We start from the raw sequence: 27935 nt of genomic DNA, 5'->3' as shown, positions 1-27935 counted from the left end.
TCAATCCTAAAGGAAATCAACCCTGAGTGCTCATTGGAAGGACAGATACTGAAGCTGAAGCTGAAATATTGTGGCCACCTAATGCGAAGAGAAAACTCTCTGGAAAAGACCCTGATGCTGGGAAAGACTGAAGGCAAAAGGAGAAGGGGACAGCAGAGGATGAGATGGCTAGATAGCATCACCGATGCAATGAATATGAACTTGAGCACACTCTGGGAGAGAGCACGGGACAGGAAGGCCTGGCATGCTATGGTCCATGGGGTCACAAAGAGTTGGACACGACTGAACAACAACAGAGCTGCGTGTCATCCACATATTGATGACACTGCACCCCAAATCTCCTGGGGATAGCCCCCAGCGGCTTCACATAGATGTTAAATAGCATCCAGGGGAGGATGGGACCCTGTGGCACCCCACAAGTGAGCGACCACGGGTCCGAAACCTCCTCTCCCAGTGCTACCCTCTGGTACCTGGCAGAGAGGAAGGACCGGAACCACTGCAATACGGTGTCTTCAATGCCCAACCCCTCCAGGTGGTCCAGGAGGATACCATGGTCATTGGTATCAAAAGCTGCTGAGAGGTCGAGGAGAACAAGGAAGGAGCATTCGCCCCTATCCAGAGCCCTCCTCATATCATCCACCAAGGCGACCAAGGCCGTTTCTGTCCCATGCCCAGGCCTGAAGCCCAATTGAAATGGATCTAGATAATTGGCTTCTTCCAAGTGTGCCTTCAAATGCATCGCCACCACCCGCTCAATCACATTGCCCAAAAATGGCAGATTCGAAACTGGGCAAACGTTGTTCAGAACGTGGGGATCCAAGGAGGGATTTTTTTAAAAGCGGTCTTATCACTGCCTCCTTGACAGCTGATGGCATCACTCCCTCCTCAAGGGAGGTGATTACCACCACCCTGATCCCCTCACCCAGCCTCTCCCTGCAGCTCATAATGAGCCAAGATGGGCAGGGATCAAGTAAGCAGGTGGTCGGCCTTACAGATGAAAGCACCTTGTCCACTTCATCAGAAGGAAGAAGCTTCTGGTTGTTCAGATTGTCATGTTCAGGTTGTGAGTGTCGTTGCATATGTAGCCAAAACGGCACCAGCCATGCACAAGTATCACCAGGCTTGGGGGAACCCCAAGGTTTGTAGCAGTATGAAAAAATCTTTAGGGGAAAAATGTTAAGGGGGTAAGCCCATAAACATCCCAATGGGGACTGAGCATGCTTAGTGGCCATAAAATGCTAACTGATTGTTGGGGGCGGGTGTGTGTGTGTGAAAATGCAGTGGCTGGAATTCTGAAGAGGGAGAATACCACAATATAACATTGTATGCAGGTCCCACTTGTCACCCCTATTTTCATAACAAGCATTATTTGCTCAAGCCTCCCTCTAATTACACATTGCTGAAGGCTCTACCCCATTCTATGCTATATTTGTTTATTCTGTAATAGCTTATCCTCCATGAATTTAATAGTCAACAGCATGTTTTGAAAACCAAGAAAGTGTTTGTTCTTTAGATTAAAGATACACTAGACAAATACAATAATCCTGCAGTCGGTTTTCAGCAGTTCAAAATGAGCCTCTCCAACATGTGAAATGCCAGGCTATGTGCTATATGACATGAGTGTGCTATTTGTTACATGCATACATGTTAGAGATAAGATGCATTAACCTCACCCCACCCACACTCAGAGACTGACCCGGTTCAGATATCACAGTAGCAATTCCTGGGTTGTTTAGCCCCATTCCTGGGTTCTTTCATGATGTCTGAACCTGGAAATTCTGGGTTTATGGCTGAACTACCCAGAGTTAACCCAACAATTACACATGGTTTGTTGTTGGGTTAACTCTGAGTTGTTTAACCCTAAACAGCCCAAAGTTTCCAGGTTTGGATATCACGAAACAATCCAGGAATGGATGTTCCCAGATTGTTGATTATAATTGGAAGTGGATCATCCACAGCAATTCCTGGGTTGAACAATCCAGGAACAGATGTCGTGACATCCGAACCAGCTCACTGATTTATCAGGGACAAGTTCCAGAAAGGGGGTTGCTGGTAAACAGGGGCAGTTGGAGCATATGCCACATGGCAATTTAAACTGACCTACTCAAAACCACCAATCAGGCTAGCTAAAAATGCACAACCACATACAAAACACTAGGGTCAGGGCCAGATTTAAGCATAAACTAAGTAAACTACAGCTTATGGTCTCACATAGAATCATAGAATAGTAGGGTTGGAAGGGGCCTACAAGGACATCGAGTCCAACCCACTGCTCAATGCAGGAATCCCAAGTCAGAGCATCCCTGACAGATGGCTGTCCAGCCTCGTCTTGAACACCACCAGTGTGGGAGAGCCCACCACCTCCCTTGGTAAGAGGTTCCATTGTCGTATTGCTCCAACAGTCAGGAGGTTTTTCCTGATGTTCAGCCGGGATCTGGCTTCCTGTAACTTGAGCCCATTATTCCGTGTCCTGCACTCTGGGATGATCGAGAAGAGATCCTGGCCTTCCTCTCTGCAACAGCCTTTCAAGTACTTGAAGAGCTCTATCATATCTCCCCTCAGTCTTCTCTTCTCAAGGCTAAACATGCCCAGTTCTTTCAGTCTCTCTTCATAGGGCTTTGTTTCCAGTCCCCTGATCATCTTTGTTGCCCTCTGTCAGGAGCGCCCTAGCGGCCTCTTTCAGTAGACTCCAGTAGCCAACTCAAGACACAGACGAAAGGATTCTTTTCAAGGCTTTAATCCTTTTACAACATAATGACTCTTTCAGATGCTAATCACCAGCGACTAAACAAGGAACAGCAGAGTAGCCTATGCTCCGAGTAGGCAGTTGATCCCCGTTTGAAGGAGAGTCACTTGAAGACCCTGAACTGATGGGCTAGGGAGAGATCCTCCCTCTTTCCCTTGGATCCACGGGAGGCGGCTGTTGCTTGCGCGCCAAATGGGCGCTACGCCTCCTTTCTGCGCCCTCCATCACTCGTCGCTCCTTGCGTCTGCATCGAGCACCTAGCAAGCCCCGTTCCCGCACTTTCTCACTGCTAGCATCACTATCTATCTCAGGAATGCCGGCAGGAGGAACCTCTGCCAGCTGCTGTGCCTGTGAGGGATGAGCTGGCTCCTCTCCCACGGATTGCTGATCCTCCTCAGAATCAGAACTGCTCTGGGGTTCTATCAGCTCAGTTTCTACCCTGACACCCTCCTCTGAACCTGTCAAGGGCTCCTTGGAGGCCTCTCTCAGTCTAATCCAGTAGCCAAGTCCAGATACAGACAAAGGGATTCTTTTCAAAGCTTTATTCCTCTTTTACAACTTAACAACTCTACTGTTAGCAACTAGATATGAACAGCAGAGTACCTAGGCCCTAAGTTGGAACAGTTGGTCCCCGTTTGAAAGGGAATCACTGGCAGACCCTGAACTTAGGGGCTAGGGAGAGTCCCTCCCCTTTTCCCTTGGATCCTCTGGGCGCAACCATTGTTTGCACGCCAACCGGGCACTACGCCTCCTTTCCGCGTCCTCCATTTGGCACCGCTCCCTGCATTGGCGTCATGCGTCCAGCAAGTCTGCTTCCTGCGCTCTGTCACTCCCAGGACTGCTATCTATGCTAGGAATGCCGGTGGGAGGAATCTCTGTCAGCTGTTGGCCCTGGGAAGGATGAGCGCGCTCCTCTCCCAGGAGCGGCTCCTCTTCCTCAGAATCAGAACTACTCTGGGATTCTATGGGCTCAGTGTCCACCCTGACATCACCTTCTCCAGCTTGTCTGCATCCTTCTTAAAATGTGGTGCACAGAACTGGACACAGTACTCCAGATGAGGCCTAACCAGTGCTGAGTAGAGGGGAACTAGTACTTCCCAGGATTTGGAAGTTATGCTTCTATTAATGCAGCCCAAAATAGCATTTGCCTTTTTAGCAGCCACATCACATTGATGGCTCATATTCAGCTTGTGATCGACAACAATTGCGCGATCCTTCTCGCTTGTAGTGTTGTTGAGCCACGTATCCCCCATTTTGTAACTGCATTTGGTTTCTTTTTCCTAGGCGCAGAACTTGGCATTTATCCCTATTAAATGTCATTCTGTTGTTTTCTGCCCAGTGCTCCAATCTATCAAGATCACTTTGAATTTTGTTTCTGTCTTCCAAAGTATTAGCTATCCCACCCAATTTTGTGTCATCTGCAAATTTGATCAGCATTCCAACATTATGAAGGGCCTCTGAATACAAAAAAAAAAAAAAAAATGACTAAGTTCCCATGCAATTAAGCAATTTTTCACATTAAGGACATCTGTGCCATCAGGGTTCATATCAAGTCATGGTCTGCATATATTTGTAATTCTATGAGGCGTTTTAAGCTTGACATAGTTTAGGGCCTCAGCGTGTCATAATCCAGCACAGATTAGAGTTGCCCCCTGGCCAGAATGTAATGCCTAAAGAGCATAATGGCCACTTACACATTGCTAAAAAAAGAGGAACTTCATCACCAAAAAAAGGACAAAAGAGGGCACAAATTTGCATAAAACACACATATGTTAATATATATGTATAAATGATTCCTATCATTTAAATATAAATACAAATGCATCTTACCATAGTGGGTAAGAATGTGACCAGGTGACCTGTGTGATATCCATAAATGCAATATGTGTATAACAAAACATAGCTTTTCTTACCACTAGTTAGAATCATAGGTTTGGAAGGGGCCTATAAGGCCATGGAGTCCAACCCCCTGCTCAATGCAGGAATCCAAGTCAGAGCTTCCCTGACAGATGGCTGTCCAGCCTCATCTTGAATGCCACCAGTCTGGGAGAGCCCACCACCTCCCTAGGTAAGTGGTTCTGCTGTCATATTGCTTTAACGGTTAGGAAGTTTTCCCTGATGTTCAGCTGGAATCTGGCTTCCTGTAACTTGAGCCCATTATTCCGTATCCTGCACTCTGGGATGATTGAGAAAAGATCCTGGCCTTCCTCTCTGTGACAACCTTTCAAATACTTGAAGAGTGCTGTCATATCTCCTCCAGTCTTCTCAAGGCTAAACATGCCCAGTTCTTTCAGTCTCTCCTCATAGGGTTTTGTTTCCAGTCCCCTGATCATCTTTGTTGCCCTCCTCTGAACCCTTTCCAGTTTGTCTGCATCCGTCTTAAAGTGCGGTGCCCAGAACTGGACACAGTACTCCAAAAGAGGCCTAACCAGTGCTGAGTAGAGGGGCACTAGTACTTCATCTGATTTGGAAGCTACATTTCTATTAATACAGCCCAAATAGCATTTGCCTTTTTTGCAGCCACATCACATTGTTGGCCCATATTCCGCTTGTGATCAACAACAATTCCAAGTTCCTTCTCGCTTGTAGTGTTGTTGAGCCACATATCCCCCATCTTGTAACTGCATTTGGTTTCTTTTTCCTAGGTGCAGAACTTGGCATTTATCCCTGTTAAATGTCATTCTGTTGTTTTCTGCTCAACGCTCCAAACTATCCAGATCACTTTGAATTTTGTTTCTGTCTCCCAGGGTATTAGCTAACCTACCCAATTTTGTGATATCTGCAAATCTGATCAGCGTTCCCTGCACCTGCTCATCCAAGTCATTAATAAAAATGTTGAAGAGAATTGGGCCCAGGACTGAGCCCTGTGGTACCCCGCTTGTTACCTCTCCCCAGTGTGAAAAGATCCCATTGATAAGCACTCTTTGAGTCCGATTCTGTAGCCAACTGTGGATCCACCTGATCATTGTTTCATCTAGCCCACTTTGAGCTAGTTTGCTCATCAGGATATCATGGGGCACTTTGTCGAAAGCTTTGCTGAAGTCGAGGTATATGATGTCCGCAGCATTCTCACAGTCCACAAGGGAGGTTACCTGATCAAAAAATGAGATCAGATTAGTCTGGCAGGATTTGTTCTTGACAAATCCATGTTGGCTTCGAGCAATCACTGCATTGTTTTTAAGGTGCTTACAGGCTGATTGCTTTATAATCTGCTCCAGAATTTTCCCAGGGATTGATGTCAGATTCCCAGGGATTGATGTTCCACAGTTATGTAGAACTTGATTATACTTAAAACCTTTACACATACTCAGTTCTTTCGAATACTCTGTATTGATCTCTCCAAATAATATCTGTTTTGGAAATGTCATAAGATTCCCATCACAATTCAGAAAGTGCTATATTTTGCCTATTTTATATTTCTACTTTTATATAAAAAAGCTCCAAAAAATGTAAAACTCAAAGCATCACATATAGGATTATCAATTGTTGGGTGTTTTTAAATTGGTGTTGCCTTTATGCCCTTAACATCAGTCTGATACAAAGAAAGTAGGTAAAAGAACAGGTTCTGTAATGCTGCTTACATAGCTGAAAGCAAGTCAGTCTGTATGCAAGAGACTAACTGCACACTTCTATATGTGTCGACTCAGAAGTAAGTCCCAGTTAAGAGTATAAGAAGTAGGTCCCAGTTAAGTGTATATAGGGTTCCAGCTAAGAGAGCAACCCTATGGCCTCTAGACACTGTCTAGCGGACCATAGGATATGCTCATGTCCGGGAACTGACCTCTGAGCCTGTGCTCCAAGGTCGGTTCCTGAAAGACTGACCGCCCTTCTCATCCATGCTGCCTCGGAGGCAGAGCGGAGAAGCTCTGTCCTCGCAAGAGGAGTGCGGAGAGACTGAAAAGGTGTAGGGCTGGGGGCATTCTGGGGCAGGGAGAGCGGAGCTGCACGTACGACACATCTAATGTGTTGTATGGCAGCTTCCTCTCCCAGTCAGCCCCCCTGCCACTAGACAGTCGAAAATGGCTGCCTAGTGAAAAATAGCGAGTCAGGAGAGGCGCAGAAGGAACAATCCCCCCACACTTCTCCTGCCTTGCTTTGGATAGGCAGTTGCCTCCGAGGTCAGAGGCGGCCGCCTATCTAGTTAGGATTGCTCCCTAAATAGTACAAATTAATAGTGTTGCCAGAATGCAACCTGGAAAACTTGTGTTTACCTTTAAATGCACTAATGAGGGAGATGAGGTAGCTGCAGTTAATATAATCAGCAGAATCTAGTGGTAAATATTTTCTTCATATACCAATTCAAACTGCAGGTGGAAGGTTGCACACTCACATATACAGTCAGGGCCAGAAATATTGGAGCAAGGATAACTGTTTTGGCCATTGGCCTCTGTGCACCACCACATTGAAGCTGAAAGGAAACACACCCAGATGGGAGTGAAGTCAGGACTTTCAGCTGTAATTCAAGGCATTTGACAAAAGTGGGGCACTAACCATTCAGGAAGGACAGCCAGTGGCATACACACACACCCATCGTTGGTGGCTCATAAGTAATGGAACAAACCAACATCATTTCAAACTTAAGGGTCGCCTTTAATACCTGGATGAAAATCCTTTGCAGTCAATGACTGCCTGAAGTCTGGAACCCATGGACATGACCCAATGCGGAGTTTCCTCCCTCGAGATGCTTTGCCAGGCCTTTACTGCAGCTGCCTTCAGCTGCTGTTTGTCTGTGGGTCTTTCTGCCTTCAGTCTTGTCTTCAGGAAGTGAAAAGCATTCTCTATTGGGTTGAGAGCAGGCGACTTACTTGGCCATTGAAGAACATCCCACTTCTTTGCCTTCAGAAACTCTAGGGGAGCTTTTGCTGTATGTTTTGTGTCAGTATCCATCTGCAATATGAAGCAGCGTCCTATCAGTTTGGCAGCATTCGGCTGAATCTGAGCAGAAAGTACAGCCCTATACACTTCAGAATTCATCCTGCTGCCTTTATCAGCAGTCAGGTCATCCATAAACACCAGTGACCCGGTTCCGTTGGCAGCCATACATGCCCATGACATAACACTGCCTCCACCAGGTTTGACAGATGATGTGGTATGCTTTGGATCATGAGCTGTTCCTTTCCTTCTCCATACTTTTCTCTTCCCATCATTCTGGTACAAGTTACTCTTGGTTTCATCAGTCCAAAGAATCTTATTCCAGAACTGGGCAGGCTTTTTTAGGTGTTTGCTGGCAAAGGCTGCTCTGGCCTGTCTGTTCTTGAGCATTACCAGTGGTTTGCACCTTGTTGTGAAGCCTCTGTATTTACAGTCATAAAGCTGTCTCTTGACTGTAGATGTTGACAATGACATGCCTACCTCCGCAAGAGTGTTCTTGACCTGGCTGGATGTTGTGAAAGGGTTCCTCCTCACCATGAGCAGCATTCTGTGGTCATCCACTTTAGATGCCTTCCGTGGTCTGCCAGGCCTTTTGCTGTTGCTGAGCTTGCCAGTTATTTCCTTCTTTTTCAGGATGTTCCAAACTGTTGTGTTGGCCACTCCCAATGTTTTTGCTATCTCTCTGATGGGTTTATGTTGTTTCCTCAGCCTAATGATGGCCTCCTTCACTCGCATGGACACCTCTTTGGACCTCATGTTGGGACTTCCAGTGAACAGCTACCAAATGGAAATGTAACACTCAGAACCACCTCCAGGCCTTTTATCTGCTTGCTTGGTCATGGGGTACCCAGGAAACAGGCCACACCTGGCCATGCAGCTGCTTGTCAGCCATTCGTTCCATTACTTATGAGCCACCAATGATGTGTGTGTGTGTACGCCACTGGTTGTCCTTCCTGAATGGGTAGTGCCCCACTTTTGTCAAACCCCTTGAATTACAGCTGAAAGTCCTGACTTCATTCCCATCTGGGTGTGTTTCGTTTCAACTTCAATGTGGTGGTGTACAGAGGCCAACTGCCAAAACAGTTATCCTTGCTCCAATATTTCTGGCCCTGACTGTACATGCACACAGGTCAGACACAGAATAGGGGGCGAGGTAGGTGAGAAATACGATTACAAAGTGAGACCAGAAAAAGGCCCTACAATAGATGAGGCAGGTGTGTCCCAGCACTAAGCAGATTTTTAAAAAGTCCAGTGAAAAGGGTAAAAGATTTAATAACAGTCGATCCGACCCACTCCCAACTGTTAATTAATTGACAAAACATGATTAATAGTGTACATAAGACGGGACAATTATTTTCCGTAGTTAGCTAGCCATTATCAGTTCCATCTAAATTTGATAATATCAAATCTGATTTAGCAGCTTCACACTGGAGGCTCCCTTCTAAACTTTTTTTGCTGAAGGATAGAACTTTCACCCCCTTCATGGATCACTGCCTTGTTGTGGCGAAGGGGCTTGCGTAACTCAGTGAAGCCATAAGCTATGCCGTGCAGGGCCACCCAAGACGGACAGGTCATGGCAGAGAGTTCTGACAAAATGTGGTCCACTGGAGAAGGAAATGGCAACCCACTCCAGTATTCTTGCCAAGAAAACCCCATGGAACGTATCACAAGGCTAAAAGATATGACGCCGGAAGATGAGCCCCTCAGGTCGGAAGGTGTCCAATATACTACTGGGGAAGAGCAGAGGGTATTTCCAAGTAGCGCCAGAAAGAGTGAAGCGGCTGGGCCAAACCCGAAAGGACACTCAGCTGTGGATGTGTCTGGTGGTGAAAAGAAAATCCGATGCTGTAAAGAACAATATTGTTTAGGAACCTGGAATGTCAGATCAATGAATCAAGGTAAGCTGGAGGTGGTCAAACATGAGATGGCAAGATTGAACATCGACATCTTGGGAATCAGCGAACTAAAATGGACAGGCATGGGCGAATTTAATTCAGGTGACCATCATATCTACTATTGTGGGCAAGAATCCCTTAGAAGAAATGGAGTAGCACTCATAGTCAACAAAAGGGTGGGAAAAGCAGTACTGGGGTACAATCTTAAAAATGATAGAATGATCTCAGTACGAATCCAAGGCAAACCATTCAACATCACAGTAATTCAAGTCTATGCCCCAACCACTGAGGCCGAAGAAGCTGAGGTTGATCGGTTCTATGAAGACCTACAACACCTTCTAGAACTAACACCAAAAAAAGACGTCCTCTTCATCATAGGGGATTGGAATGCTAAAGTAGGAAGTCAAGAAATCACCGGGATAACAGGCAGGCATGGCCTTGGTGTACAAAATGAAGCAGGACAAAAGCTAATAGAGTTTTGCCAAGAGAACATGCTGATCATAGCAAACACTCTTTTCCAACAGCACAAGAGACGACTCTACACATGGACGTCACCAGATGGTCAATATCGAAATCAGATTGATTATGTCCTTTGCAGCCAAAGATGGAGAAGCTCCATACAGTCAGTAAAAACAAGACCTGGAGCTGACTGTGGCTCAGATCATGAGCTGCTTCTTGCAAAATTTCGGCTTAAATTGAAGAACGTTGGGAAAACCACTAAACCTTTCAGGTATGACCTCAATCATATCCCTGATGAATATACAGTGGAGGTGAGGAATAGATTTCAGGGATTAGACCTGATAGACAGAGTGCCTGAGGAACTATGGACGGAGGTCCGTAACATTGTTCAGGAGGCAGCAACGAAATCCATCCCAAAGAAAAAGAAATGCAAGAAAGCAAAGTGGCTGTCTGAGGAGGCTTTACAAGTAGCTGACGAAAGAAGGGAAGCGAAAAGCAAGGGAGAAAGGGGAAGATATACCCAACTGAATGCAGAGTTCCAGAGAATAGCAAGGAGAGACAAGAAGGCCTTCTTAAGTGAACAATGCAAAGAAATCGAGGAAAACAACAGAATGGGAAAGACTAGAGACCTCTTCAAGAAAATTGGAGATCTCAAGGGAACGTTTTGTGCAAAGACAGGCATGATAAAGGACAAAGAAGGCAGGGACCTAACAGAAGCAGATGAGATTAAGAAGAGGTGGCAAGAATACACAGAAGAACTATACAGGAAAGATCTGAATGTCCCTGATAGCCATGATAGTGCGGTCACTGAACTTGAGCCGGACATCCTAGAGAGTGAAGTCAAGTGGGCCTTAGGAAGCATTAGTAACAATAAAGCTAGCGGAGATGACAGTATTCCAGCCGAGCTATTTAAAATCCTAAAAGATGATGCTGTTAAAGTGCTGCATTCAATATGCCAACAAATCTGGAACACTCAACAGTGGCCACAACACTGGAAAAGGTCAGTTTACATTCCAATTCCAAAGAAGGGCAATGCCAAAGAGTGTTCAAACTACCGCACAATTGCGCTCATTTCACATGCCAGCAAGGTGATGCTCAAAATCCTACAAGCTAGGCTTCAGCAGTATGCCAACCGAGAACTACCGGAAGTACAAGCTGGGTTTCGAAGAGGCAGAGGAACTAGAGATCAAATCGCCAACATTCGCTGCATCATGGAGAAAGCAAGAGAATTCCAGAAAAACGTCTATTTCTGCTTCATTGACTACGCTAAAGCCTTTGATTGTGTGGATCACAACAAACTGTGGCAAATTCTTAAAGTGATGGGAGTACCAGACCACCTTACCCGTCTCCTGAGAAACCCGTACGAGGGTCAAGAAGCAACAGTAAGAACCAGACATGGAACAACCGATTGGTTCAAAATTGGGAAAGGAGTATGACAAGGCTGCATATTGTCACCCTGCTTATTTAACTTATATGCAGAGTACATCATGAGAAATGCCGGGTTGGATGAATCAGAGGTCGGAATTAAGATTGCTGGGAGAATTATCAACAACCTCCGATATGCAGACGATACCACCCTAATGGCAGAAAGCGAAGAGGATCTCAAGAGCCTCTTGTTGAGGGTGAAAGAGGAGAGTGCAAAAGCTGGTTTGAAACTCAACATTAAAAAAACTAAGATCATGGCATCTGGCCCCATCACTTCCTGGCATATAGAAGGGGAAGAAATGGAAGCAGTGACAGATTTTACTTTCTTGGGCTCCAAGATCACCGCAGACGGTGACTGTAGCCATGAAATTAAAAGACGCTTGCTCCTTGGGAGGAAAGCTATGGCCAACCTTGACAGCATAGTAAGAAGCAGAGACATCACCTTGCCGACAAAGGTCCGTCTAATCAAAGCTATGGTTTTCCCAGTAGTAATGTATGGCTGTGAGAGCTGGACTATAAGGAAGGCTGAGCGCCGAAGAATTGATGCTTTCGAACTGTGGTGCTGGAGAAGACTCTTACGAGTCCCCTGGACTGCAAGGAGGTCAAATCAGTCCATCCTAAAGGAAATCAACCCTGAGTGCTCATTGGAAGGACAGATAATGAAGCTGAAGCTGAAATATTTTGGCCACCTAATGCGAAGAGAAAACTCTCTGGAAAAGACCCTGATGCTGGGAAAGACTGAAGGCAAAAGGAGAAGGGGACGGCAGAGGATGAGATGGCTAGATAGCATCACCGATGCAATGAATATGAACTTGAGCACGCTCCGGGAGAGAGCGCAGGACAGGAAGGCCTGGCGTGCTATGGTCCATGGGGTCACGAAGAGTCGGACACGACTGAACGACTGAACAACAACAACAACAAGAACTTTCACATCTGTTATTGAATGTCCTGGGAGATAATAGGCTTAAACCTTGCCGTACTTCACCATACTACCTTCTGGCCTTAATTTGCAATAACATCCCCTGCCCTTCTCCTGTCTGTACCCCTTTGTTGAGAATACACTTAGGTTGCTTCCAGATGGAGAGCTCCTAGCACTACTACTTAGAAGGCATTATGCAGCTATTCCATTTCTTTCTCCTTAACAGATTTTCTGCCAGAAGAGAAAAGATAGAGGCAGCAATGAGAAAACATGGGTAGGTTACAAGTGGTAGACGGCACCATCTAGAACCCTTGTAAAATTCCACAAATGAAGCAGTGAGATGGTATGTTGAATGTTTTATCTGGAAGCACCTTTAGTCTATAATCTGATGTTCCACACCTGTAAGGTTGCTTCCTAGCTTCCCAATATGCACCCGATCCACTGAGATCTAAAAGCATTCTGTGCAGACATCCTAAAACAAAACAAGGTAGGGAAGTCATAGTTGTTATTGCACTTGCTTGAATTACAAAATAAATTTAAAGTGTGTGTATGTGTGCAGTAAATGTATCAAATATATCAATGTAGGAGGAATTAAATTAGAGTCAAGGAAGCAGACAGGAGAAATAACTCAAGACACAGAGGGCAGACTCAGCACAACAGCAAACAGCAGAGGTCTTCACGTTACCCCTTCCCATATATTCAGTGAACATGCGAGGGGAGTGTTGGATTGCAGCTGCTGGTGACGCCCTCAGTGCCAGATTTAGGAACAAGCCAAGTAAGCCATGGCTTAAGGCCTCATATTATGAGGGGCCTCTAAATACTTTGGAGATAACCAAGATTTATTATAATTGCAATTGCTTTGGCTTAAGTAACTTTTCATATAAAATCCACCACCAAAATTCCGAACCCTGACCTCTGCATCCCAGTCACATCAACTTCCCTTCCAGGGCTTCCAGGGCTGCTGGAGAACCTGCATCATCCACAGGTTGCCTCACCTGACCTCCGAGGAGACAGTGGAAGCTGGCTTGGGCTACACATTCTAAAGTCCCATGCCAGACCAGGCATCAGCTGCGCTAACCCCTCCTTGCCACTTTCCTACCCCCACCCCTCCATATACCACCACACAGTGTTCTGGGGAGCCACAAAAATATGGGGGGGGTGTGTTGTAGGAATTACAACCTACCAGAGATAAGGACTTATTTCAAGGAGTTTAGCAAAACTGAAAACTAATCAATCAGGCAACACTCCAACAAGTCAGGCTCCCCCCTCTTACATCCCTCCCAGCTCCCTTCCATGCCTCTAACTACAACTCCCAGCATGCAACTCACCCACTACAACACCTCATAGGGGCAGTGGCCTATTCATCTAATACGAGGACTATTTGAAAAGCAACAATATCATTGGCTAAGCTAACTAATTAATTCTAACAATGAAGAGAACTTTTGGAAGTGTCTTGACTGAGGGTGCAATTTCATTCTGATATTAAACTTTTATTGTGATTTTAACAAAACAAAAATCATGCAGGAAAAGGAAAAAGACAAGAAATTACATGCGTAGAAATATCAATATTCCATTACATACAACAGTCTAGAAAACAAAACAAGGGTTTTTGCATAAGCTTCAAGAAAAGCAGACCAAAGATCCATATATTTATCCATTTGCAAGTGGCGCCTATATACCACCCATTCAAATGTTGATAGTGTTGCTACATCTTCAATCCATTGCAGTATAGGAGGTGAAGATTTATCCTTCCAATGTTGTAATATCAATCTTTTGGCTGTCAAGAGGGCTTGGAAAATCCATTTGCGCTGACCATATGTTAACTTCCAAGAAACTGGTAAATAATTTAGGAGGACCTGTACTTCACTCAATATTAAAGAGTATTCCAGTACAAAGTTTATCCATATTATGACCTCCTCCCAAAAGGCAGGGGCTATTGTGGGTATTGCCAAAACATATGAATAAGAGAAGCATTCGGTGTATTACATCTCCAACAGTTATGCAAATTAGACAAACCTTTATTAAGAAGACATTGTGGAGAACAATAAGCTCGAAACAAGATTTTTTGCTGAATAAAGCATAGCCTAAGGTCCATAGATACTTCAGATTCAGCTGCTAAAACGATCTATTGATTAGGCAAAATGGGGTGCTCCAATTCTCTACTCCATTCCTGTCTTATACTCTGAGTATCATATTTATTTACTGATAAAAAGTATATACATGAATCGTGGGTCGATATAACTGATCAGCTGCTATCAGTGTTTCCAATAACAATGGAGACTCTAAAGCTGTAAAAGCATCCTCACCAAACCTAGACTTCAGCAAGTGTTGCAATAGGTGGTATTGCCATTCAGGGGTAATGAATAAATCATACTTAGCTCGCAGATCAGAGAATCACAGAAACTCATCGTCCAGACCCAATAATTGATCCAAGGTACTTATATGCAGAGTACATCATGAGAAATGCCGGGTTGGATGAATCACAGGTCGGAATTAAGATTGCCAGGAGAATTATCAACAACTTCAGACACGCAGACGATACCATCCGAATGGCAGAAAGCGAAGAGGATCTAAAGATCCTCTTGTTGAGGGTGAAAGTGGAGAGTGCAAAAGCTGGTTTGAAATTCAACATTACAAAAACTAAGATCACAGCATCTGGCCCCATCACTTCCTGGCTTATAGAATGGGAAGAAATGGAAGCAGTGACAGATTTTACTTTCTTGGGCTCCAAGATCACCGCAGATGGTGACTGTAACCATGAAATTAAAAGACACTTGCTCCTTGGGAGGAAAGCTATGGCCAACCTAGACAGCATAGTAAGAAGCAGAGACATATCCTTGCCGACAAAAGTTCGTATAATCAAAGCTATGGTTTTCCCACTAGCAACGTATGGCTGTGAGAGCTGGACTATAAGGAAGGCTGAGCGCTGAAGAATTGATGCTTCTGAACTGTGGTGCTGGAGAAGACTCTTATGAGTCCCCTGGACTGCAAGGAGGTCAAATCAGTCAATCCTAAAGGAAATCAACCCTGACTGCTCATTGGAAGGACAGATACTGAAGCTGAAGCTCAAATATTTTGGCCACCTAATGCGAAGAGAAAACTCACTGGAAAAGACCCTGATGCTGGGAAGGATTGAAGGCAAAAGGAGAAGGGGACGGCAGAGGATGAGATGGCTAGGTAGCATGCAATGAATATGAACTTGAGCACACTCCAGGAGAGAGCACAGGACAGGAAGGCCTGGCGTGCTATGGTCCATGGAGTCACGAAGAGTCGGACACGACTTAACGACTGAACAACAAAAAACATCTTATCCATCCAATTTCAGTCTGGAAAGGTCCTTCAGGGTGTCAACACTGGAATAATTCATCTGAGAAATGGAAGTGGTTATTCAAAAACTTCTAGAGAAAAATAAGTATGCTGTATATTTTCCATGTGCTGGACATTTACTGATTCTTGTTGGTCGTGCAGCAGTTGATTGCTACCTAGATGCAGTATTTTTATTTTTTATTTTTTGCTGTTGTGCAATCAATATACACTTTTTTCTCAGCCTCTACTTAACACTGGGCAGTACTCAAATAAATCTTGGGTACAGAATCCACAGTACCAAAACATCTCTCTGACACTAGATGTGAAGCACATGCAAAGGATACTTCAGCTATAGGCAGGGGTTATAATTCAGTTACTGATGCTTTTACTCATATCCACACTAATGACAGTGAAAAACATTATACAAGAAGAGAAGCTTACATTCTTTTGGAGAAAATGGAAGAATTAGAGCTTGTATTCATGTTAGAACTTTGGAATCGTTTGTTAGATTAGTTCCACAAAACCAGCAAGGCCCTACAGGATCCACAGATTGGCCTTAACACACATGCAAAGCTTTACACATCGCTCTATCACTTCATGGAAGAAACCAGAAAGAGTTTTGATGAAACTGAACTCAAAGCAAAGGCTGCATGATGTAGATTACAAGTGTGTAAATAAAAGAAAAAGTGAAAAACAAGCAAGTCAATGATGGTGGTGCACATACATACATAGGCAAAGTTGCAATGAGAAACAATGAAATAAAACATACTTCTTGCAAAAAGCTTTCGTTGCATTATCAAATACCTTTCACTGATGAAAGGCTATCCCCAAGAGACTAATTTCGGGTAAAATCCTTTATTCCAATCAAGTCAACTTGAAGAAAAGAGCAGTCCTATACAATAATGTTGGAAAGGTCATTTTCAAAGCTGAAATGGATTAAGAATAAACTGCAGACATCAATGTTGCAAAAAAAGCTGTCTGCACTAAATATTATGTCCATAGAAAATAAGCTTCATAGCTTATCTTTGATGACATCATCCATAACTTTGCTCTTTTAAAATTGCAAAAGAAAATGTTTAAATTTGATGTGGAAAGAGAAGTAACTGTGTAAGTTACTTCGCTGTTTCCAGTTACCAAGTGCTAATCTGTGTAATGTGTTCCGTTATGTTCAAAGTCTTGGATCATTTAAAGGTATATAATAATACATACAGGATTACTGCAAGTCTGTATGTGTTTTGTTTAGAATGCCAGTATTAATTTTTCATTACAAGCTACATTGCTACTTCCATTAACTAAGTTCTGATCTCTGTCATTGTTCTTGTGTTTCTATCAGTTAAAAGTCTTCAGTTTCGTATATGGTAATTAAGAAATCATAAGGTATTTGATAATGCAACGAAAGCTTTTTGCAAGAAGTATGTTTTATTTCGTTGTTTCTCATTGCAACTTTGCCTATGTATGTATGTATGTATGTGTGTGTGTGTGTGTGTATATGTATATATATATATATATATATATATATACACACACACACACACACACATACACACACACAAATATAATGGTTTACCTTCTATTATAATGTAATACATGTTTTTCTCTTTATTTTTTACGGAATGGGGCCTCTGAATCTTGACATGGCTTGGGGCCTCAGTGTGTTTTAATCCAGCCCTTCTCCGGTACCACTCCCACTGGCTACACGTCTTGGTGATCTGTGCATTCAGGATTTATGAGGAAGGGGTCCTACATGTGTATAACTGTACACACATGTAAGGCTTCTTTCTCACGTCAAACACACAGCTGCTGGGCGCATGGCCAGCAGGAGCATTGGTTTGGGGGGAATGGCCAGTGAGTGTGATCCTGCTTCCCCCTCATAGCTGTTTTGCACCCATGAACAGGGTATGTGTGTGTGTGTAAAGGTGCCTAGACAGTAGGGTAGCCATTTACTCATAAAAAAAGAGGACAAAAAAGGATACCAATTGGCATAATATTGGCGTATTCTTAAATGTATACAATGGAAATTTAGAAATTACTATAATGCAAACAGAAATACAATACAGCGGGAAACCACAGTGGGGAAAAATATGACCAGTTGACCTGTGCCATTTGCAGTCCAGGTGCTAAGTGGTGATGGGCAGCTTCCAGGCCCCTGCTGCTCTCACTTTTCTTATGGTTCTGTCTTTAAACTAGACTGACAGATAGCCCTTCAAATGTCCTCTGTAAATTAGGGCACATGACCAACTCCGAGAGCATAGAAAGGACACAGAAGGGGGTTACACACTTGAACCCACACACGCACTGCAGGAGCAGGTGAAGGGGTTGTGCTGCAGGGTCTTCCCCACCACCAAAGCACATGCCAGCTACAGCTAGGTGAGGGAGCCTAGGCCTGGGGTTCTGCCCCGCTAGTGTGGAGGCCTAAGTCAGTGTTAGGCTCTTCATATGACATGCTGAAGGAGTGCCCAGGGGGAGACTGACCAGTGTGACAGTCAGCATCAGGGTCTGAGCTATGCGGCAGGGCCCTGTGGAAACCCCCCCCCCCATGTGTCCTATGAAAGACCAAGAGTGTGTGAGCGGACGCCCCTAGAGAAGAGGCATCAAAGCAGGTTGGTGTCATCAGAATAGTTTGTGTTTACTCTCCTGACTGACTCTTAATTGATAGCAAACACCTCTTGCAACCATGAATTCTTTAACTTAACCATATAAGTACCCCATATTTTGTAGCAAATGGAATCCTGCTCTTCCTCAAGCTAAAATACTTACTAAATTAATTTAGCATAAATACAGTCTCCTCAGAATGGGCATGTTTTCTTATTTCCGTTTCCATTATTTTATCGTATGGCCAGCAAGTGCTTTTAAAACATTTTCTACCTTTTTGTGCGTTTGTGTGGCCTGTACTTGCATTTCCCTTAGCAGCTGTTAGTATGGGAGTTTCCCTGGCAAACAGACTGGGAAATCATTCAAATATCATCTCAATTGTCAAAGTCTTTTGAATGTACCTTGATGGCCTTCAGTGAAATATGACTCCAGGCTTTATATAACACATTAAACAGGAAGTATCAGCCAAAGAGTACCAGTCTGAAAAGGTTCTTCATGTAGTTTGCCTTTGAAGTGAAGCAGGTCTTGGCCCCATGTGAGACTGCATGTCTTTCTGGGCGCTCCATGAACTGGGTGTTTCCTGGAGAAAGGCTGGCAGATACAAAGCGATAAATAAATAATCCTCCTCACTTGTGAACCAGTTTTGTAATTTAAACAAAGTGAAAATCAAACAGAACCAAAGCCCAACAAGGTCTGAGCATGCTCAATGCCCTTCAGAAGTCACAGAAAAGGCAGTGCAGGTGAGTGTCAGTTGAAGGGGCGGAGAAAAGACAGCCAGGAAATTGGCCTGATCAAACCCCTAATAAAGCCTTCCCCAACCTGGTGCCCTCCAGATGTGTTGGGCTACAACCCCTATCATCCATGCTGGATTATGGGAGCTGTAGATCAACACGTCTGGAGGGCATCAGGCTGCCCTGATAGCTTTTACTATATGGGAGGGGTGGCAATAAAGGTCAGGGGTCTCACCGGGAGTACTGTATCCAGTTCTGGGCACCGCAGCTTAAGAATGATATTGGCAAATAGGAACATGTCCAGAGGAGGGCAACAAAGATGGTCAGGGTGCTGGAAACCATGGTACTTCCAGACAGAGGACTCCTAACCCTAGCAATCGGAAGGCATTGTGCAATAATTCCATCTTCTTTTGTTTATGTCTGCCTAGAATTGTTGGAGTATTAGCAAATAACTTACACAACTCTGAAACGTAATCCAGAAAAGACAGAGGTTCTGCAGGTTGGGAAGTCAGCAGATCTGGATAGCAATGTGAAATCTGTTCTGCATGGGTCTATACTCCCATTAAAGGATCAGGTGCAGAACTTGGGGGTGCTCCTAGACTCATGGACCTGGTTCACACATAAGGGTGGCACATTGTGGGTTAATTAATTTGTGGGTTAAACCACCCAAAGTTAACCTACAATTAGTTCTTAAGTTAACTTTGGGTTGCTTAACCCATGAATAACCCATAGTGTCCCCATTTGCATGTCACGTGGCCATGTCCAATCAGACCAATTGGAGGTTGATTATGTAAAGTGGCAGCAGCACCTGACCCAGCAAATTGGGACCATGTTGAGGTACCACCATCACCCATATAAAGCTACCTGTACATTAAGATTTGCCTCTGGGTCCTTCTCTATTATCAACCATTAAGGCTGATTAGGTTAGCATGCACACAAGATAGGGCCTTCTGGGTGATGGCCCCCAGACTGTGGTACTCCCTTCGTATTGACTTGTGCCTTCCCCCCCTCTGACCAGGCATTCAGACGAACCTTGACGATCTTCCTCTTCAATGCTTCCTTTCACTAAGATCATAATTAATGTATGTATTTCAGTACGGCTTCTCATTGTACTCTGTATGCTCTTTAATGCTGATCTTGTTTGTATGTTGCTTTGTCAGGGCAGAGCCCTAATGAATGACCAAAATACTTTAAATAAAGCCTCTGAACGTTCTGCAGGAATGTGCCTCTCTCTTTCTCCCCCCACCCGGCTGCTTGAACACTGCAGATGTTGGGCTAACAGGCCATAACTGTCTAGAACATCTGTTAGATATTTTGCCAGACATAAGTGCATGTATGTTTTCTCAAACGTTTCTGGAACGACAGAGTGAATGACTATAGAATGTTTAAGAGGACAAGAAAACATGAGATTAATTCTTCCCAATAAAGGAAGGTGACCAAACAGTGTTTTGCACTCTGATTTTGCATCTTGTAATAAGCACTTTTGGGGCACAATCCTATCAGTTGCACCCTCGATGATTGGAAGCCCCCAAACTTGGAGGCTTCCGAACATCCAGTAGAGGGCAGGAGGAGTGGCGGAGGCGCTCTTTGCCTCCCCATCCTCCCATCCTGCATTTTTCACTAGACGGGCTTTTTTGCAATAGTGTTTCAGAGGGGGAGGGAAGGAGGCGGGGGAGGCGTCAGGATAGCTCGTATCCTGGGCTCTCCTGTCTCCTCCCCTCCCCACCCACTGAAACGCTCCCCTTCCCCCCCCCCCCCCGAGATTGCTTTCCTGACCTCAGAGGGCAGCCAGCTGGCTGCAAGGGAGTGAGGGAGGGGGTGGATCTCCGACTCCCTCTTCCAAGGTTGGGGAATCCTCACTATCCTAGGGCCCCACAGACATTGGGGGGTGTTCAGACAATCATAGGGGGAAAAGAAGCCATCATAGCTTCTCCTCCCGTCCCCATGTGTGCTGTGCACACACCCACTTTTTACATAATTACCCGCACTGCAGCGTGGGTTGGTGCGTCGTGCAAACTCGGCATGTGGCGTGGTGGAGATGGCTTCATACCCACCCTACAACCCCTACTGCACGTTGTGGCTTATAGGGTGGGTATGAAGCCACCCCTGTAGCACTGCACGGGGAGTTTGCATGACACGCCAACCCATGCTGCAGCACGAAGTAATTATGTAAACAGCAGGTGCGTGCACAGCACACACGGGGATGAAGGGACAAGCCATGATGGCTTCTTTTCCCCCAGTGATTGGCCAAACCTGGACAATACCTAGGGACTGTAGGACTGCTCTCTTAATTGTTTAATGAATTACTGCACTATGAATGTGCACAGCAGGGGCTTTCCTGGAGAAAGCAGATCTAGCCACAGAAATGTATTACATGTGTGCACCCCATTTCTGAGCAGTGAGAAGTTCCAGGGATTCCAGCATTTACTGGGGGTTCAGTTTCTTTAGGAGGATGTCACAGGAGACTAATGGCATTTCTGTGATACAAAGTTTATTTCCACATATAATAGAGGCTGAACATAAGATGAGGCATTAATACTCCAGACTTCTGTTCCCCATCAAACTTCCAGGGAAACCCATAGTCCCATAGCGTTTCCTGCAGGGAAACAAGTCAGCTCTCTGCCTCAGTTTCAGACCCATTTCCTGCACAGACTAGCTTCCTGCTTGACACGCACACCTCTCACTTGCCCCCTCCCCTTGTCTAGTGGGGGAAGAAAGATGAACCATCTCTGCCTATTACCAATGCCTTCTTGGGCCATCGTAGCTCCCACTGAAATACATCAACATTGGCGATCAACTGTCCTTTGTCAGGTCAACAGAGTCAGAAGAGATCCTGAAACTCTTTGCTGTCGTAGGCACTGGGTGTAAGGGGTCCCTCAGAGGTCATTCAGACTAACCCCAAACCCATCAGACAGTCATACTTTAGTAACTTTTACACTGGATTATTATAACATTCCCTATGTGGGGCTGCCCTTAAGAGGGGTCAGCTGGTATAAAATGCTGCTGCTAGGCTATCTGGAATGGGACAATCAGAACATATTACACCTGTATCATTCTATTACTCAATTAATTTATTTCTATAGCACCCTTCAACATCAGTTTCACAGGTGGATTTACAAATATTTGCTCTGCAAATCAAATATTTGTTAAGGTTTATGGAGATCTCTCAATGACTATTACTAGCCATTATAGTTAAATAGAACCTCAGAGGCACCACGCCACTGAATATGAACAGGGGCATGCTGGCACCTGATGCCCCCAAGAAGCATCTGGGTGGCCACGTTTGGAAACAGAATGCTGGTTTAGGTGGGCCCAATCCAGCAGAGCTCTTCCCATATTGGTACATGCACCAGCTCCAGATTCATGCCTACATGCAACCAACATCTGCATCATGCTGCAGGGGTGTTGCTAGGCCTGGCCTCATGAGTCTCTGGCCCTGAATCTATTTCCCAGGGCCCTGGATCTATTCCACAGAGCCTTGAGTGTCCATTGGTGCCAACTGAAGTTTTTTTCTTAACTGCCACACAAGGGGCAATTTTCAAGGGGGATTACAGCTGGGGAGAAAAGGATTAACTCTATCCTTCCCACATCCCCCCCCCCCCATTCCTCTACATGGCAATTAAGCTGAGAAAAACCTTGCTTCCATTAGTTTTGGATTATCTGGGTCAGGGTGCAAATTAATTGAACGTTTTTTTTGTTTGAGATGCTTTGGATGAGAAATTAATTGGCTGGCTTTGCTTCCTGTGAAATTTAAAGAAATGCTAGTAATTATTTCTACATGTGCATATATAGATATAAATTAGCATGTGCAGATTTGCATCCCTTGGGTCTGGGCCTGGAATCCTTTAAGTAGCAACACCCCTGCCATGTGGTTGCGCGGCTCCCATTGAGTGCAACAGGGCTTGTGCCCACTGCCTTTAGTGGGAGCCACGGCCCTTTAATCCACTGGAGAGCTAATGGACTGCTTTACATCAGTAGCACAGCATCTTCCATTACACCTGCTTTGGGAATACAACAGCAGCTGTTCAACAGAATACAGAAACATACATGGCTCGCTTTGGGAGTATAAGCATAAGGCACAGCCAAGGAAAACGTATGCAGGCAGCCAGAAGTGAACACAAATTGGGGCTTCCTCAGGACACTGTAGTGCTTCCCAGTGCTTTTATCCTGCTGAAAGGAGGCACTGGGTCTTTAGTGACCTACAAGCAGGCCAGATTAGTTCATGAGATGATAGAATGGCATGGTCATCTGGTCCATTTCTTCCCTCCAATCCAACCCTGAGAAACAATTATTCAGCTTACTTTCTGGCACTCCCAGTGATGGATTCTCCACAACTTTGGGCAGGGGGTGGGGAGGGCTGTAGCATTTGAGACCTACCTGGACAAAGTGTGCATACATGCAGCTCAAGTATTCACTAACGACAGCTGTGATCAAAATCCACTAGCTGCACAATCATGTATATGGTTCCTTCTGCTCCCTTTTCTGGGCAAGTACTTAAGTCTGAAAGCATGCATTAATCTCAGTTGTTTTCCTCCCTCCTCTGTCTCCCCCATTATTTCTCTAATCTCCTACTTCCACCCTTTTGGCTGCAATTAAAGCTCCAGCCATCCAACAGGCACCTACTATTGGCTCTGGCTCCACCCATCTTTGGCTGCAGCCCCAAGTTTCATTTCCCATGGGTCAACAGGCCTTCATAGGAAAGAGGCTCCCCACCAAGGGCAGTGCTAGGGCTGGACCCCTGATCCATTTCTCAGAGCCCTAAGTATCAATTGGTACCAATGGAAGGTCCCCCGCCCAGCTTAATTGACATACACAGGGCAATTTTCAAGGGGGATTACAGCTGGGGAAGGGTCAACCCTCCCCTCCCTACATGCTGCATCCCCCCCAATCCCCCCCTTCATGGCAATTAATCTTGGGAAAAATCTCTCTTCTGGCCTAGATGCTGGGAGCCACTATCAGAGTAGTAGACAATACTGAGCTAGATGGGAAAATGGACCACCTCATATATAAGGTTGAATATACCCAGTTAGTTTGATCAAGCAGCAGGCTGCAGTCCTCAGGGATGATCTACTGTCCTTAAGAACAGCAGCGTTTTGGCATAAAAAAGGAAATGACCAATAACATATGAGGTTTTTCAAACTGTGTTCGGCCTTGATGGAATGGGAACTTGCTTAACGGAGGACAAATGCACATTACTACTGGATAACATCTGATTAAGACAGGCAAAACAGACACTGCACTAGAAGCCTGTTCCTGTATCTTCTTAGGCTTGTTTATTCTTAGAATGTGTCTCCTTCTGTGTATTCTGTAAACTCAGTCCTGGTTTAATTTATCCTCCTCTTTTATGGGCTTATTGCACTTTATTAGGCACAATTTTTTTTAGCTTATTGTCTAATAAAATGCTCTTTTTGAAATTGTTATACCTAAGAGTTGGGTGCGTTATAGCATTTCTTGGTGTTGTTCAGCAACTGTTGCCCTTCTCTTTGTTTACATATCCATGGGTACCACGTTGGGGACACCAGATTTAAGCCAACACAGTAGTGATGGGACGACTTTACAAGGATGCTCACTGAAGAGCAGTTGAGATGGGAATGCTGTTAATCTAGACTAGGATGTGACAATGAGGACCAAATACAGGTGTGTCCTCTTGACTAGCATGCAGTGGTGAAACACAGGTGCTCATCATGAGTCCCCATAACCACTCCAAAGAGCTTAAAATTGCAGGCAGCTGCATTGATCCATAACAAACCAGATCTAAGAGTTTTCATCAGCTAGGAACAGATCTTTTGTAAAGCTCAAGACCATGTAACTCCAGAATATTTTGCCTCACAAGGAACCATCTATTGTTGCTGGGAAAATTCATTCCCACTTTTTCCCAGCTACAGAGGATTGCAGCTAAGCTAGGGGGAATTATGCAGGTGGAGGATGACATCAGCATCTTTGTGCTCTGGCTCCAGCACATCACTCCCACCACATAGTCTCAAGTAGCAATGACATGTAGTGTACCCAGCCACTCCGCAAAGAATAGTTTCTGTACTATTTGTTACAGGAATAGCAATGTATGAAGTGGACATCTTTAGGTTTTATATACCTCCTTGATAGTTGAGAGGCAACCTGCAAACTCCAGTTGCTTGTATTGGCACCTACCAGCCAGGATAGGGGACAAGACCGGTGTTATAGCTTGCTTGCAGGGCTGGGAAAGAAAGTCAGTCAACTGAAATTATCCAGCTGTGTTTTACAGGTTAGCCTTGGTGGGCCTGCATGCTCATGCATTAAGGAAACTGATCCTGTAAAAGGCTGCCTTTGGAACTTGTTTGCACTCAGGGAAGTGAGGCACAGAAGATGCAGTACATGCTTAAGGATAGCGAGGGAACTGGTTAGTGAGTAGTAATTCCTAGTTATTGAATACTGAGGTATTTTCCATCTCATGAGGGCACATTACAGTGGTTGGCTGTGTTGCAAAAAAGAGGCTCCACAAAAGCCCTTGGCCCAGCCACCTGTAAGAGGGAGACTAAACTGCTGTTCTCTGAATGAATAGTTAGAATTACTTCCACAGAAAGACATACCTCCTTGTAGTGTTTTGTGCCTATTCTATAGGTACTGCGCATGGAGCCAATTCTCCTACTCTAAAGGGACTGAGCCATATCAACAGATACTAATTAAACCCTAGGACTACTTCAAAATGGTAGCTCAAGTTTCAAAGACCATTTGTGCAGGACCTATGACGACCACAACACAGCTTTTTCCACTGCAGTTAATGTTTTATTTGCATAGATTCAAAAAACATACAAAAGCCTCAGATACAGCTACATATTCCATCTGAACTTGCCTTCCAGACACCAGGCCCTTTCGATTTCTGTAGGCTACAACTCAGGCCAGACAAGGTCAGCAGAGACTTTGACTAGCAGATACATGGTTCTGCCTGGTATAATGATAAAACACTGAACAAACCCTGTATGTGTGTTCCATAAGCAGCCTACAGTTTTTGAACAGGCTGGTCCATTTGGAAGCTTCTCTAGAAAGACCATTGCCACTGAGTTTGTCCAAGGAATGTGCACCACCCATCTCTAATGAGTCGCTGTGTCTCCTTTACCATTATCAATGAATATTTAGTTACTACACCTTTTATTCATTAGAATCCTTACAAGCTACAGATGTGGCTTCATGAGAGGTAGACAGGTATTACCTAGAGCCCCAAACAGAACCCTAGGTTTGGAGGTGGCATTCCTTTAGACATCCACCTTGGCCTCCTCCTCCATTTCTGGTAACTCCACTGCAGAGGTTCCAACAGGAGTGAAGGGTCCAACCACCCAGTTGAGGGGAGTGTTCTTTGTCACATACTCCATGACCTCATGCACAGCCTCCTGGGCCTTGTCAATCTTCTCCGGGCTCTGCTTCAGGACACCACCAGGAAGATCCTGGATGGATTTGACACTGGAGAGTGCCGCCTGCAGCTCCTTCATGTCACTATGAGCTATCTGGACCTTTTCTTTGAGAGCATCAGGGAGGCCCTGCATGTTAGACAGGAGATTCTTGCAGACAGCCTGCATCTGCTGAGCAACATTCTGGGACATGTTTAGAGCCTGGGATTCCATCTATCACAGAGATGAGACTTCGTTAGGATGACATGTTTATTGTACAACATCCCATTTCAAAAGATGCGCAACACTTGGCTGGATCCAGAGATGCCCAGCACAAGCTGGATCTGCTCATGCACTGGGGCACATTGCCGATTCTCTCCCTCCTCCCCATTCCCAACTCAGGTTTTGCATTTCCATGCTACATGAGATGCCACTCCAGCTCTCTGGAGCTGCCCTGGGAGGCTGCAGCCTGGTGGATCCAAGGCACACTCCACCACCCAACCGTGTGAGGCAAAGTGCTTTTTGCTCATGTCAAGGATCTTTGCTCTAGCTCTTGGTGTTGGCTTTTCTTCATTCATCTTTACTGAGTAACACACCAAAGTTTTTAAAAATAACTATTTCACTCTTCAGGAAGCCTCCACGGGGCTCCCGTCCAGACACTGAGCAGGTCTAGAGATGCTGAGTTTCAACGATGCAATCTAGGAACCTGTCTTATATACAGAGCCAGACCACTGGTCCATCTAACTCAGTTCTATTTACACTGGACAGCCACTCATTGCCAGTCCAGGTCTGAACCCGGGAGCCTCTGCACGCAAACAATGTGCGCTGCCACTGATCTGTGGCCTTTCCCCTTCACTAGGCTAGGGGTTGGTAGAAGATAGATCTCCAGATGTTTTGGACTTCAACTTCCAGAAGACTGCCAGGATGGCCAATGCTCAGGAATGCTGGGAGTTGAAGTCCAAAACAACTGGAGATCTATTTTCTGTCCTTCCCGGCTCTAGGCAACACTTTCCCATGTAGTACTGCCAACATACCTCCACCCGACTCAGTTCACTGGTCTGGATCTCCCCTGGTTGACTGTTGCTCCACTGCTGCCACATCTGCCACAGCTTCTCCTGGCCATGATGAACTTTCCAGTCGAGTCTCCCCTTGAGATACTTCATCTGGAGGAGCATTTTGAAAACGGTGGTTTTTTGATACAAAAAGAAGAAGACGGCAACGCAGAGTCTTACAACCCCTGTTGCTCTCGGCTCTGGAGCCACACCCTCAGCCTCATTTGGCCACACCCATCCCATCCTTGGCTACCGCCCCTCTTTCAGCAGTTTTCCACAAAAGGAACTTCCCAACATTCCACCACACACTTCAGCACAGCAAGGGAACTGAAGCCAGGGCAGTTCTTAAGGACTTCCATCAAATTCTAAGGAACCAGTACTGTTCTGCCTGTGGTAGTGGCTTCAATGGACAGGACTGAGTGTCCCATCCCTCCTCCAAACTCTAGGCAGAGAGAAAGGCAGCCTGGGAGACTTAGACTCAAGAAGCAGGACACCCACATGGGCCACACCCCTCAGTAAGCCTCTTGGAATTGAGTAGCACCCACACTTCTTGACAGTATTGGACTAGAGTTCAAGT

General features: G+C 45.1%; 1 protein-coding gene across 5 annotated transcripts in view; it reads right to left on the bottom strand.

Annotated features, from left to right (window-relative positions):
- Positions 1 to 5740: 5740 nt before the first annotated feature.
- The window catches only part of LOC146352819 (perilipin-3-like), a 33409-nt gene continuing 11214 nt past the window's right edge, over positions 5741 to 27935 (bottom strand). For 4 of the 5 annotated variants that reach the window (XM_084834939.1, XM_084834940.1, XM_084834937.1 and 1 more), the window contains exons 7-8: positions 27341 to 27469; positions 20956 to 26540 (exon numbers count right to left, since the gene is read on the bottom strand). In XM_084834939.1, coding sequence (XP_084691065.1) covers positions 26175 to 26540; positions 27341 to 27469 — 495 coding nt within the window. In that variant the 3' untranslated portion in view covers positions 20956 to 26174. Of the gene's footprint in view, positions 5839 to 18615; positions 18806 to 20955; positions 26541 to 27340; positions 27470 to 27935 lie in introns of those variants that run through there. The other variant, XM_084834942.1, reaches the window with a different exon arrangement.

The sequence above is a fragment of the Heloderma suspectum genome, chromosome 2 (genome assembly GCF_057233095.1).
Source record: "Heloderma suspectum isolate Gila_16-S chromosome 2, 16-S_ref, whole genome shotgun sequence".
Classification (NCBI taxonomy): domain Eukaryota; kingdom Metazoa; phylum Chordata; class Lepidosauria; order Squamata; family Helodermatidae; genus Heloderma; species Heloderma suspectum.
Note: the sequence above shows the minus strand (reverse complement) of the source record. Positions and strands in the feature narration are given on the sequence as shown.